At 42.4% G+C, this 14,853-nt stretch overlaps 1 protein-coding gene across 3 annotated transcripts in view; it reads left to right on the forward strand.

The window, feature by feature from the left end:
* Positions 1-14,116, forward strand: part of LOC144600375 (amine oxidase [flavin-containing]-like) — a 31,455-nt gene extending 17,339 nt beyond the window's left edge. For all 3 annotated transcript variants that reach the window (XM_078411952.1, XM_078411950.1, XM_078411951.1), the window contains exons 9-16: positions 1,308-1,404; positions 3,545-3,598; positions 7,085-7,142; positions 7,899-7,996; positions 9,284-9,395; positions 10,160-10,228; positions 10,811-10,953; positions 13,891-14,116. In XM_078411952.1, coding sequence (XP_078268078.1) covers positions 1,308-1,404; positions 3,545-3,598; positions 7,085-7,142; positions 7,899-7,996; positions 9,284-9,395; positions 10,160-10,228; positions 10,811-10,953; positions 13,891-13,894 — 635 coding nt within the window. In that variant the 3' untranslated portion in view covers positions 13,895-14,116. The remainder of the gene's footprint in view (positions 1-1,307; positions 1,405-3,544; positions 3,599-7,084; positions 7,143-7,898; positions 7,997-9,283; positions 9,396-10,159; positions 10,229-10,810; positions 10,954-13,890) is intronic.
* The last annotated feature ends 737 nt before the right edge of the window (positions 14,117-14,853 follow it).

Raw genomic sequence — 14,853 nt, forward strand, 5'->3', positions numbered from 1 at the left:
AAGGCTCCTGCATTCTCCCCTCTTGCCTGACTTAATAATCTGGGATAGATCCTATCATCATGGGTTTATCTACCTTAATGTTCTTCAGGAGCTCAAACACCTTGATTTCAAACTGCCCTGCAAATCAGTATTCTCTACACTGATCTTACTGTCCTCCACGCCCTTCTTGGTGAATACTGATGCAAAGTACTTGTTTAGTACTCACTTACATCTTCTTACTCAAAGTACAAATTCTCTCCTCTGTCGTTGAGTGGTCCTACCTTCTCCCTGTTTACCCTTGTTTTCAATGTATATATTTTGAATATTGTACTACTTATTTGATCTAATAACCTCTAATGTGACTCAACATTGTTGATTGACATTGATCCCATTAAGTGCTTGAGGGTATTTTACCACATTAAAGTATTTTCTTTTATTGTGTTGGGCTCTTTGAATTTAAGTTAATGACAAAAGATGTTGGAAATGTGGGAAGAAACAGAACTAATTAATATGTTAGATCAATGAACTTTCATCTGTACAAGCAAACATAAGTCCAAGGAACATCATTTAATCTCTTGGCACATTATATCTTTCGTAACTCAAAACTGAATTCAACAATTTCAGATAACTGGCTTCACCAGTTTTTATCAGAACTGGCCATTTCTATGAAAAATCATCAACTTGTAACATTAATGCTTCTCTTTCTATTTTCCCTTGGATATTCTGAATACTTCATTATTTCAGATTTCAAGTAAATACAAAGTTTTGCTCCAACCCTCCCTTCTGTTTTATTCAATTATTATTTGCATTTCCTCCATATAGTTCAGTGGGGATTAAGGAGTCTTCACATCCTCTCTCAAATAGCGCTGCATGCCTTATGTCATTCAGTCTCCATTCTAACAAAGACATATTGTTCATTCCACCCTTCCCTGAACTCTGCAATTAAAGCATGCTCGGTTTTTTAATTTTTCCCAGTTTTCTGGGAAATTTCTTTCTAGAATTATTTTCTTTCACATTTTCTGCTTCTGCAGTTTTTGTTTGTTTTTAAGTCTCAATAGATAGATGCTTTGGAGAAATTCTTTGTTCATCCTTTGAACCATGAGTGAAGTCAATACTTCACCGAGCATCAGTAAATGATCCAGTAACAACATAATCTTGTTCAGTCTGTCTCATTAGTTCTCTTCAGCCCAGTGCTGAACAGAATCTGTGATTCTATGATTCTAAGGAAACAGACTGCAGTATTTATCAGGCCTGTATTCTAACATGTGGTTGTATTCTACTGCAAAATATTTCCTAATGGCCTACAATAAACTGTGATTTTGTGACAGGTTTCTGTGGAACCATGATGATTGAAGATGAGGAATCGCCCATTTCCATGACACTGGATGACACCAAGCCTGATGGTTCACACCCTGCAATTATGGGGTATGGTTCACAGAGCTGAGGAAATGCACAATGCAATATATTGTTTTATGTTAAAGGGATTGAACTTAGTGCAGCAAATCCTCAAAGCGTACTTGGGAACAATGTAATAACTGTGTAATCATCAGTCTGAAGAAGGGTCTCGACCCGAAACGTCACCCATTCCTTCTCTCCTGAGATGCTGCCTGACCTGCTGAGTTACTCCAGCATTTTGTGAATATATACCTTCGATTTGTACCAGCATCTGCAGTTATTTTCTTATAGTAACTATACCGATTACTGTATAATGCAGATAAGTCATTGAGTAATAAATAGATGACTGCAAATGTAGCCAAGTCTGTGGTTTATTGTGATTGGGGGCTTCCTGAAATGTTGTCAATTGCAAGTCATGACATGCATTTTTATTTTTAATAATCAATCTTAAAAAATACTTTTTTTGTACGAGATGTTGGTGAGGCTGCATTTCGAGTATCCTTTTCAGCTTTGGTCACCCTGCTTTAGGAAGGATGTCATTAAACTGGTAAGAGTGCAGAGGGGACTTACAAGGATGTTGTCAAGACTTGAGGGCATGAGTTATAGGGAAAGGATGGGCAGGCTAGGACGTTATACCATGGAGCACAGGAGGGTAAAGTGTATAAGATCATGGGGAGAATAGAGGAGGTCAATGCATAATCTTTTACCCACAGTAGGGAATCAAGAACCAGGGGACATAAGTTTCAGGTGAGAGTTGAAAGATTTAATAGGATCAACTGAAGGGAAACTCTTTAACGCAGAGGGTGGTGGGTATATGGAAAGAGCTGCCAGAAGAGGTAATTGAGGCAGGTACTATAACAACATTTAAAAGACATTTGGATAGGTACATGAATAGGAAAGGTTTTAGGGATAAGGGCCAAACATGGATAGTTGGGACTAGTGTAGATGGGGCATCTTGTTCAGCCTGGGCAAGTTGGACCAAAGGGTCTGTTATAGGAAGGGAATTCCAGAGCAGCTTAGATAGCTGTAAGAAAATAAAATGTGAGGGGGTAATTGGAGGTGGCTGGGCATTAAATCTAAAATGAAGAACATTACGCCTGTTCTGACATCCCTTTTCATATGGATATTTATTAAATTGTGTGAGGGTGGGTTGAGTGTGGGCTTGTCAAGAAATGTTTTAGCAAGTATATCTGGGTCTCTACTATCCTGATACTGTTTCCCACATATGTAAATTTTCAAGGGGAATCAAGTGGACTCCAAATCCTGTAAAACACAGGATAAAAATGAATAAGTTCTTTATTCTAGCATTTGAAGCATTGTCAGATCTTCAACCTAACATTTTAATCACATTTAGTTTCAAATTTGTTGAATGTACTTTGCTATATACAAACCATTAACATAACATTTGACTCTACATCTTTTAAAAATATAAGAAATAGGAAAAGGAGTATTGAGATGATGCAGTCACTTAATACAATTATGGATAATTCTATGCTTGATCACTTTCCTCCCCTATTCTATACCCTTGATTCACTTAGTGTCCATAAATCTGAACATCTCAGCATGAATTTATGCATTCACTGAGCATTTCACAACCCAAAGATTTAACATAATTTACATAAAAGGCATGATCCCTCTTCTCTAGCATTCAAGAGTCTGTTGGAGGAAATCGATGCATCGAGCAAATCTGTGGGGTACAGAGGAAGGGGTCACACTCTCCTCCTCTCTCTCCTCTCTGTACTGGCCATCTCCACTCCCGAAGCGTCAAACATTCCTTCCCACCCACAGATGCTGCTCAACTCACTGATTGCTATCCAGCAGATTGTTTTTTACTCCAGATTCCAGCAGTCCCTTGTGTCTCTCTTCTAACTGGTTTTCTTTATCCTGAGACAGCCCCCCCCCCCACCCCAGAATTAGATGCTCTGGTTAATAGAAACAATATCTACTCTGTCAATCCCTGTCAAATTATTTGTGTTAATGAAATTGACTCTTATATTGTTCAACTCTATGAAAAAGAAGAACCAATTCCTGAAATTTAGCAATCCCAGACGCACAAATCAGATTCTGCATTTGCCGTTTCTCTTGATGTCAGATGCCAGATATCAGTTGCCTCCCATTGATCAAGAGGTGGATTATTAGGTTGTATTTGAACACTGTTATTTATTTCTAGGTTTATACTGGCGAGGAAGGCTCGACTCTTGCTTGATCTCACCAAAGCAGAAAGGTGGGTGTTGTAATATTTGATCTGATATTATATGATCTTGTATCTTTTTTTTTTAACAACTGACATGTAAAGACAGGCTTTACAAATTTTCTCCAGTGTTGCAGTATTTAATGTGGGTGATCTCAACCGTTTTCAGTACATTTGGCACAATTTCCCTGTAGAACACTGTTTAGAAACAGGAATGAGAGCGTGCAACAACATTCCATGTGATTCCACCTTTTATTAAAATTGCAAGCATTATAAATGGCTTTATTCCACAATGGTTCTGTAAATTAAAGAGCAATTAATTGAGTGACTTCACATGTTAGTGCAAATAGCGTATAATCCACTTCTTATCGAGTCCAGATCATAAGATTAGAAATTGTTCAGCCAGAGCTCAACACACTTCTCGGCATCTGCATACAATGGCTTCATGTGCGTAGTGGTGGAAGGATTGGTGGAAGCAGGGCCGCGGCGTGAACGCTCTTTCCTTGACCCCTATTATCCACTGGGATTGTGGTTGTTAAGTTTATCAGGAGAAGTGTGAAAATAGTTTTACCTTAACTATTCCAGACTACTGTTCCTGGTCAGATACTGCCCAGTTGTACCTTCACTCCTGTAATATGAGCTTTACATTGGTATTATTAATGTTAAAAATGAAAATATTGAGCAAATCTTAAAAATATTAAGCAGTTGGTGGAAACCACAGAGCCTTTAATGAAATCATGAAATCCACAACCTTAAATTGCTTTAATTTTCCACATGAATTCTTCCCACTCTTCTACTTTCCACCCAGTCCCCTCATTCTACTTCCTCCCCCGTGTATGCTTTTATCCTCCATTAACTACTTCAACTGATTTATGTGGCAGGCAATATTGCAGGTAATTTTTTTATTTTATTACAAAATGAAATATCCAGTTATCTAAAAAGTTGAATTCAACCTTGAGTCACAAGAGTTATAATGTGCCCAGGCAGAAGTGCAAGGCTTACATTGAGCTTTGTTGAGATGGTGTAGGAGACTACAGATGGAGAGGTCAGATGGGATGGAAAATTAAAGTAACAGCTTTGGGATACAACATTTAACATTACATTTCTTTCTGCCATAGTTCCATAAGGACTCCATGTCATTCTGCAAATGTTCTTCTCCACCACATTTGCTCTGACAATGCCACCTTCCACAATACCGCTTCTGTAAGAATCTTTCCACTGGGTGGCGCTGTCAGCGATGGCAGCCTTGCCAACAGTCTGTCTGTCTTTTCGTCCTTTTTGCTATTTTTAGTGTGTTTTAAAAGCATGTGTTAATGTTCTCTGGTTTGTTTTATGTGGTGGGGGGGGGGGGGGGGGGGGTCGGGGGAAACTTTTTTCAATCTCAACCTTGCCGGAGATGCAATTGTTTTCCGGATTGTATCTCTGGTCGCTCTGTGGCCTAACATCATGGAGCTGGCGGCCTTGCTCATGACTGATTTTGAGCCCCACCGTGGGGCCGTGGACTTGCCATCGGAGCCTGCAATCCCTTGCCTGGGATCGGTGCTCCACCCGCGGCCTGCGGATTTCAACATCGAGGAGCTTGGAATCTCGGGTAGAGACCGGTCGGGACGTTCCAAAGTCGCAGAAGGTTCGACCAGCCCTAACCCGGGTCAGATTGCCTGGCGTGGGGGAGCTGAGATTCCCCCCCCCCCCCCCCCCCCCCCGATGCAGGAGCTTGATCGCCCCGACGTGGAGGGCTCGACTACCGGCTACGTAGGCAAGATTGTCCTGTCAACGGAAGGTTCGAGGCCCCCGGCCGCGGGAGAACAAAGAAGGGAAGAAGATTTAACTTTTTTCGCCTTCCATCACAGTGAGGTATGTGGAGGAGTCACTATGGCAGATGTTTTTGTTAAAATGGATTTTGTGTGTTCTGTTGCTTTTTATTGGTATGACTGTATGGCAAAACAAATTCTTCGTATGTTGCAAAACATACTTGGTGAATAAAGTATGATAATGATGATATGTTGTATCTTGCTTTTTCATCAATCTTGGGTTAATAGGGCCATCACCCGTGCCTGTTTCATTGTCTACACTTCTCGTGCTCTCACGACTAAAAATATAATTGCCCTTCTCCTCACCATCCACCAAACCAAGATGCACATTGATAAATCATCGTCATTTCTGGAGTCCCCACCCTTAGGCCAGAACCTACCATGCACCCATGCCCCCTTTTAAGCATTTCAAGTGGACCAGGAATCTGCTTCACTCCAGCTGCACCAACATGCAGTACCATGCAATCAGAGGATTTGCAACAAATGTCTGTTAACCTCCTCCCTTCCATGGTTCCAAACATCTCTCCACATGCAGTCCAAATTTATTTGTGCTGAAAGCATTAGAAGAAAAAAATGGAAGCAGGAGTTAGACATTCAGCCCCTCGTGTTTGCTTCACTGTTCAATAACAACCTGGCCTACCTTCTCCCTGTTATATGAGAATTTTCCCAAACAGTCTGTGACCCGTAGCGCTATGGGCTCTAAATAAAGCGCTATGTTTAAAGCGCATAATGCTACAGCCGGTTGCGCTATATTTAAACCCCAAGTTAGTTCAAGTTCATGTACTAGAGGGGTTCACCGACAGGCTGTCACGATCAGCACCATGGATGGTGGCAGAGAGAAAGTGTGGTGCTGTAAAACAGACCTCGCGTATACCAAGACAAGTATTGTTTTTGTCCTCTCTTGCCATTAAAACTGATTTGCAACTAAACAGACAAGTGAGCCTTTTTCTGTTCTACTAGTCAGTCCCATGTAACACTCCCTCAGCACCACTTTCCTCCACTAACCCCATATCCCTTCATTTCTTGGCATTCAAAAATCTTCATAGCATGCTCACCTCTGTGATCTTCATTTGTTGTTAATGTTGTGTTTGCACTAAAAAAAAAAAAACATGGATTAGGTGACAACTTTTCAGAACACCCCGTTGCAATGCACAAGGACTTCCCCGAGTTTCAAGACTCCTGTCACTTTAATTTTTCACTTCACTCCCTCAAATACACTCTGTTTTCCATCCTCATCAGGCACATTACAATTCTTAGGACTCAACACTGATTTCAACAATTTCAGATCATTACCCCTATTTCTGCCTTTGTATATTATATTTCCTACATTTACCATTTTTATTTCCCTCCTGGTCACTTCAAATGATCTCAAGACCCACCTTTTATTATTCAATAAATGTCTTTACTATACTCCTTTAATTCACTCGAAAACCATTTTTGTTATTTATTCCCCCCCCCAACCTTTCCTTCCATATCCCAACACTAATGTTCCTTTTGCTCTCTCTGCCATTTTCTCCTCATCTGCTCCATCTTAAAAACTTTGCTGATGAAACAGGGATTCTCTCGCCACAGAAGCTGCCTGATTTTCTATTTCTATCATCCTTTGATTTATATCAGATTTCCAATGGCTGTGATATTTTATGCCACGGTTTCAACCTAGCGGATTTTTAGTTGAGATTTTTTGCAAAAAGTCTTGTTTCTTTTTCAGGAAGAAAAGAATTTGCCAGATTTATGCACAAGTTCTGGGAACAGAGGAAGCCTTGTATGTAAGCACATTTACTGTGACACTCTACTGTAACAAATTACCATGTATTGATGATAAGTCCCACAGTTAATGGGGGGTTTGGGATTCACTTGAGCAAACTGCAAATGCCACTCAGCAATCCAAAAACAAATATTGATCTGCTTGACACTTGCCATTGATTCTTGGGCAAGTGCACAGGGTCTCGCCCAGAAGCGAATCGAGAGCAAGAGGACACAGGTTTAAAGTGAAGGGGAAAAGATTTAATAGGAACCTGAGGGGTACCTTTTTCACACAAAGGGTGGTGGGGGTATGGAACAAGCTGCCATCTGGAACAGGCTGGGACAATCCCAACATTTAGGAAACAGTTAGACAGGTACATGGGTAGGACAGGTTTGGAGGGATACGGGCCAAACGCGGGCAGTTGGGACTAGTGTAGCTGGGATATGTTGGCCAGTATGGGCAAGTTGGGCTGAAGGGCCTTTTTCCATGCTGTAGCACGCTATAACTCTATGACTCCATGACAAAGGCACAACAGCAGTCTCATTATAAAAATGGTAATTTTATTCTTGGTTGTTCTTCCCTCGGTAATATGATCACCTTTTGCTCCAGTTGGTTCATGTCTTACAATGACTAATGTTCAAAGAATATTTTGTTTAAAAATTGTGTTCATATTGTGCGCTCAGAAAAGAAATGGAGTGCCCACACAGAAATTGAGTGCCCACAAACATCTGTTGTTATTATTACATGTAATGACAAGATCAACTTTTATTTCTGCCAGGCTGTTCATTATGAAGAGAAGGACTGGTGCTCAGAGCAGTATTCAGGTGGTTGCTACACTGCATATTTCCCACCCGGAACGTTTGTTCAGTTTGGCAGGTATGCATGTCACAATATTTGCTCTTGATAGCTGCAACATAGAACAGAATGTTCCTTCTGTCAAGTAAATGGGATGGACATTATGCTTACAGCTACGATAAGCCTCTGCAGATGAATACTATCTGTTGTAATTCTTCTGAAACAGAACTAGACTGTTCACAAACTCGGCCTCATGTTTGTTCCAGTGTTACGTATTGTACTACTTATCCATGCCATCTGTTTGTGCCTCGATAACATTGTCTAACTCCAGCTTTCCTTCTAGTAATCTATAAATGAAACTATTTTATTTTCTCCCTTGTTGCCATAAAATGTAATAATTCCAATACAAACTCACCTGAACTCCCTTGAACTAGTTTCTCTCGACTTTAGATCATCTAAAACTCTGCTGCACAAGTCTTAAACCATACTAACACTTGTCCATCCATTCCCCTGGTGCTTGCTGACCTATTTTCTTAAGCAATTCCTCGGGGTCAAGGATGAATGGTTCCACTCCAGTTTTGGGGTCCTGAGGTGACTATTGTAGGAGCCACAGACTCTTCCACTGATGAGCGCAGGTGGATAATCTGTGTGGTGGTGCACACCTTTCACTAGTGTCTAGGACTTCAATGGGCTCCCAATACATGGACACCAGGCTTTCCATTCCATCCAGAATAGCCTGGGATTCTAGGAGGAGGTTGTATTTTTTAAGTAGGCTTATGTGCATCCTTGAATTATTATTTTTTGTCTGTTGGATAGCTCTTCCAGTTATGGAGCTGAGAACAGAGTGCCTGGTTTGGGAGTCTGGTGCTGGGCCTGCCAATGTGAAAGAGTGTAATTGTGTGGGATGTCGAGCTGGGAGTGGACACTGACTTTTCTTCACTTATCCTTCCAATGAAAATGGAGGATATTATGGAGAGAAATGAGTGGTATCTTTTCAAGGCCTTGAGGTGCCTGCTATATATCATACAACTCTCAGAAGCAAATAGGAGATCGGGCAAGTGGATTTTGAAAAGGACTTTTCTTAGCACTGCTGCCTCCCCAGTGGACAACTCCTGCATCCCTAACTGAGATTCGTTGGTATCATCAGATGGCGATATAAACAAACTAATGAACATCAGTGTTTTCTATTTAGGACCTAAGGCTCCACAATGGCCTGTGAGTTCAAACACTTGGACAGCACATATTGCACAAAATTCAATGAGGGACAATGTATTCAGATTCTGATCTGAACAGGAGATGGCTACTAAGTATTAGATAAAGTGATTTGGTTTGATGGATTATCTCACACACATTGCTTTCAATGCGCAGAGTTCTACGAGAGCCTTTTGGGAGACTCTACTTTGCTGGCACTGAAACTGCTACCAAGTGGAGTGGATACATGGATGGAGCGGTACGGGCTGGGGAACGTGCTGCCAGAGAGGTAAACCAGGAATGAGACCTTAATGCAATGCCTCCCCCACCAACCATTGATTCACTTCAGTCAAGCCTCTGTATATTTCTCGTCAAATTAAATATGTATTAGAACATGCTGCCCACACTAACTTCTTGTGTTGAGAGGAGGAAGGGCATTTGGAGATGTTGAAGTTATGTAGTAGATGATCATGCTGTTGGGATTGGTTAAATCAATGCTGATAGAGGAGAGAAGCGAGTGGCATCAGTGTTCTTGTGGGCACTGGTTTGAACTATCACCAGTGTAATAGGCAAACACTGTATATTCTGGTGACCTAAAATATAAAAGAAAAATCTGGAGCAATGTCACAGGATTTCTGCAAAATGAGAAGCGGAGACAGCAGTGAAAGGTCCATAGGTACCGTTGAATATTTGCAGCATTTTCTATTTGTATATAATTATGAATATACTGTTCTGTTCAAAGTATAGTCCAAATGTTGTTTTTCATTAGAATTATATCATGCTTTAAATTTGAAAAATCTTGTTTTTCCCCACCAACGAACACGTCTGAACTATATGAAGAAGTGTATGCAGTGGTTGTAATTTCAGCATGGGTTAGTCATGTAAAACATGAGAAATCAATGGAGGTGAAAATAGTGAGAGTAACATTATACTCTCCCCTGAGATGACACTGAACAGATCGAATCTGAGTTCAAGTTTGGTTCAGTTTGAAATATCTGTGTGTGAGAGTAATTGCTCAGCAATGTTGTCATTCTATCTGTGTTCCATCTACAGGTGATGTGTGCAGTGGGAATCATTCCAGAGGCAGCAATCTGGAGTCTCGAGTCTGAGCCTGAGGTTCAAGTAAGTGCTGAGAAGGCTAAACTGAAACTATAAGCAACCTGTTACTAAATCAGCCTGATGATTGATTAATAAAACAGATCTGTAGTTGAGTGGCTGGTTTCTGTGAGAAGTGTTAGTATATCTGGAGAGTAGGAGTGAACTGTGCTTTACATTGTGGGACATAAGGACATATTCCCAACTGCAAATAGACACAGTGATCCTGACGTCAGGTGCTGTCTGTGGAGAGTTTGCACCTTCCCCTTGTGACTACGTGGGTCTCCTTTGGGTGCTCCAGTTTCTCCCCACATCCCAAAGATGTGCGGATTTGTAGGTTAATTAGTCTCTGTAAATTGCCCTGAGTGTGTAGGGAGTTGAAATGAAAGTGGGATAACATAGAACTAGTGTGAATCAGTGATCGGTGGTCAGTGTGGACTCGGTGGACTTGATTCCATGCTGTTTCTCTACATTAAACTAATCTTTGATCTCTACCAACGAGACGGGGCAATGATAACACATAATAAAAGCAATTATTTGTAAAAAAAGAACCATTAAATGGAGTTGCTGAACAGGAAGGATTAAAGCTTATTCATTGTCTACATTCAGGAAATTCCAACTCAGCCGATGACCATGACTTTCTGGATGCGACACCTGCCCTCTGTTCCAACATTCTTGCAGCTGCTGGGCTTGTCCACTTGCCTGAGCGTGGTTATTGTGGCCATGACCAGGAAAACCTGTCCATACAGAGGGTGAGAAGTAACCTTATTATTATCCAGTGAAAGGAAACCATGTTGCTACTATGTCACCTGATAAAATCTATCAATGACACCAAGTTTGGATGTCCTCGAGAGAAACCATGGGAACAGAAGTAGGTGATTGAACTTGACCATCTGCTATTAGCTGTCTTTTTAATGCACCTGGCAAACTGAATGCCAAATTTAAAATTAACAGTTGATTTGGCATCAGTTCAGTATAGTTTATTGTCACTTGTGCCAAGGTAAAGATAAAAGCTCTTTGTTATGTGCTAACCAGTCAGCAAGAAGACAATACATGCCTGGTATGGCATCTGCTCTGTTAACCGCTGAACCTGCAGCCCAGTCGATCACAGGCTCATCACCTCCTTCCATCCAGTCCATCTCCACGTCTTAAGGCTTCCCGACAGGCCGCGGCTGTGGACTGGGAACGCGGCCGGAGGTCTTTATCAAGGCGCCGCAGTCTCCATGGCTCCCAGATCGCCATGTAGAAGCCCGGGTCAGAGTCCGGCCAGAGCCTCGTGGGTCAGAGTCCAGGTCGGCGGAGCGGCCGACGGAGGCCACGGCTGTGGACCGGGTTGGCGCCACGAAGGTGTGAAGTGGGGTGTCGATGGCGATGAGGCCTCGGCAGTGGTGAAGCCTCGGCGATGGTGAAGCCTCGTGATGATGGGGCCTCGGCGGTGGTGACACCTTGCAGCGGCGGCGATGCCTCGCGGGTCAACCCGCGGTCGATGAGAGCATGGGGGGACCAGCAGGGGGGGGAAGAACAATGGGGGACCGGGTGTGGGGGAACCGCCGTGAAGGAGGGGGAAGAACAATGGAGGACCCGGCGTGAGGGAGGTGGGGGAAGAACAATGGACAATTGGGGACTCGGCGTGGTCGGTGCAGACTCAGTGGGCTAAAGCACCTGTTTCCGTGCTGTATCTCTAAACTAAACCAATGCATTCTTCCTCTGAGATGATGTTTTGAAAACCCACAGTACCAGAGGTGTACTTTAACCAACATTTTGTACATATAGCTACTGTCTTTATGTAACCTTAAGGTTAGCTCTCCAGTGGACTTTTGTTGATTATTTTCTGTACTGCCCATTTGTTTTATTGATCGATGCACGAGAATCCCCAAGTTCTTCACCTCAGTGGTTTTGCTATTTTGAAAATGCTCAGTTCATTTTGTGGGGAGAATGTCAGGAAAAATGGTAAAGGAGGTAGGACAATCCATTAACACAATCTGGTTGCCCCATATTTCTCCTCTCCTTCCTAGTTGTTCCTCTTCAGCAGCCTAGTCTTTCAGTTCACCTCTCCAGCATGATCCAGGTGTGGTGCATTCCAACAACATGCCTCTCTCTTTCCCTGCCCTGATCACAGTGTCCCGTACTCCCAATTAGAAATTCGTTTTCAACAGCAATGCATTGGGCCTCATGCATTCTTCATCTAGATGGAAGGGGGTTAGTTAAGATTTAGTCATAGAGTCAGAGAGCATGGAAATGGGCCTTTTGGCCCAAGTTCTCCATGTTGATAAAGTCACATTTTCTTGCATTTGGTCCATATCTCCCGAAACCTTTCTTATCCATAGACCAGTGAAATGTTTTTTAAAATGTTGTTATTGTTGCCTACTGCAACTACTTCCTCTGCAGCTTGATACATATACCCACCACCCTATATATGAGAATGTTGGCCTGCATGTTCTTATTAATTCATCCCCCTCTCACCTTAAAACTATGTCCTCTAGTTCTTGATTTCCAAACCTGGATAAAAGACTGCATTTACAATATCTATTCCCTTCATAATCTAACACACCTCTATAAGATCACCCCCACAGCCTCCTGTGCTCCAGGAAATGAAGTCCTCTCCTGCCCAGCCTCTCCCTATAGCTCAGGCCTTCATGCCTTGCAACATTCTTATAAATCGTCTCTGAATTCTTTCCAACATAGCAGGAGATTAAAACAACGCAATACCGCAAATGTGGTCTCAATAGTGACTTATACAACTGTAACATAATGTTCCAACTTCTACACTTATTCCCTGATTGATGAAGGCCAGCGTGCCTAAAGTCGTCTTCACCAACCTATCTCTTCATTAAAAAAAATCAGACCTTATCTTCTTGTTACCCTCCGCTCAGCCTCCTCGCCAAAGCTTCATGAGTTGAAGCCTCAGCACTTGCCCTCAACAAAGCACACGCACGTCAACACAGCCTCCCCCATCATGGCTGCTCCCAATACACTGCTCTGGTAGTGCTTGTCTTCCGCTGTACAGCCCTGGGAGCAGCCACTGCAGGATGCTCTTGGCTGCACTTTACTACACAGCTCTTTCAGCTGCTCAGATTTGCGTTCTCTAATGGCAGTTGCTGGAAAATGTATGAGTCTGGGCTTCAGATGAGTGCTGCATCAGGCTGTTCATTGTCTCGGACCACGTGAAGAATGTCAACATGAATTTGAAGCTGAGAATCTTAGTGTATATCTCAGTGGTTAACTGGGAAATAACAAGAAAGGCTAGTAAGGAAACATTTGGTCGCGGGGCCTTTCATCGCCCGGCTCGGCCGCGAGACGTTTCAGCGCCCGGTGCGATTCGGCCGGGGGGACTTCCATCCCCTTGCGGGGACTGTGCGGGTCGGTCGGGGACGAGCTGTCTGTCCGTGGGTGTGGGGGAAGAGAGTGGAAGTTTCATTGCCTCCATCACAGTGAGGGGGTGTTTGGAGTCACTGTGATAGACGTTTGTGTTGGGGCTATTTGTGTTGTGTTCTTTTTTCCTATGACTGCTATGTAGTTTCGTTCGGTACTTCGGTACCGAATGACAAATAAAGCTCTGTTATACTGTTATGTTATACTGTTATTTTTGGAAAAAGTAAAAATTGGCCAAATGTTAATAGTTGAAATGCTTTGCTGTGAGCTGTCTCCTTTTTCCTTCTGATTTTCTGATAGCTATTTTCTCCACTCAGGTAATTGGACTCTATCTACATGTGACATAAACTAAACATTGAGTGCAAAGTGAAAAGAGTAAAGATGGTGACGAGCCCTGTGAATCCACTCTCAACATTGGGTGAAATTGTGCCACGGTGAATGATGTCCCCCCCAACGTATTCAACACTAACTCTCCACTTATGATCTTTTTAGGTGGATCTTGTTTTCAAAAAACATATATTTTTTTGATCCCTGGTGCCTTTCCGAAAATATTAAATCTGTTGTATCTTTGTTGAATGTAAAAAAAAATAAAGTTTCAATCTATTGTGTCTGTAATGTAATTCGCCACATATGTTTCAGAAGGGGATGGGGTTTGTATTCGTTCACCACCAGGCAACCCACTATGGGATCCAATTATCCTTCTAGGTGCATCTCCACTCTGGGGATTAAGTTCTTTGATACACTCAGCAATGTAATTTGTAGCACTGGTTCGCAGTCTCTGCAATAAGAGAATTGCCACCAGATTTTGGAGTCACCTGGTTCCGAGGGGCAGTCTCAGAAATTGTGGAACACACTCAGGAAAATCCTCCTCCTGACTTCTAACTTGGTGTGGAGGGGAACAAGGGTTTCTTACAATACTCACAGCAGGTCAGGCAGAATGTGGAAAGAAAAACAGAGTTGACATTTCAGATCCTCAGAAGGGTCCTAGACCTGAAACATTGACTTTGTTTCTCCTTCCACATATGCTGCCTGATCTGAGTATTTCTTGCATTTTCAGTTTTTATTTCAGAACTCTGGCATCTGTGTTTTTTCTGGTTTTAATTTGCAACAGAGCCCTCCTCTCTGCAGTTCTGAATTCTACTTCTGGGCAGGCTACCCCCTTGGTACAGATAGCAGCTGACTGATGGTAGTTCTATCCCAACTGTTAAACCTGCAATGAAATAATAGAGGGGAGAAGTAGAAGAGTGGGGATGTTACCTTTTGATTTGTTTTGTGTCTCA

The sequence above is a fragment of the Rhinoraja longicauda genome, chromosome 15 (genome assembly GCF_053455715.1).
Source record: "Rhinoraja longicauda isolate Sanriku21f chromosome 15, sRhiLon1.1, whole genome shotgun sequence".
In the NCBI taxonomy this organism is placed as follows: domain Eukaryota; kingdom Metazoa; phylum Chordata; class Chondrichthyes; order Rajiformes; family Arhynchobatidae; genus Rhinoraja; species Rhinoraja longicauda.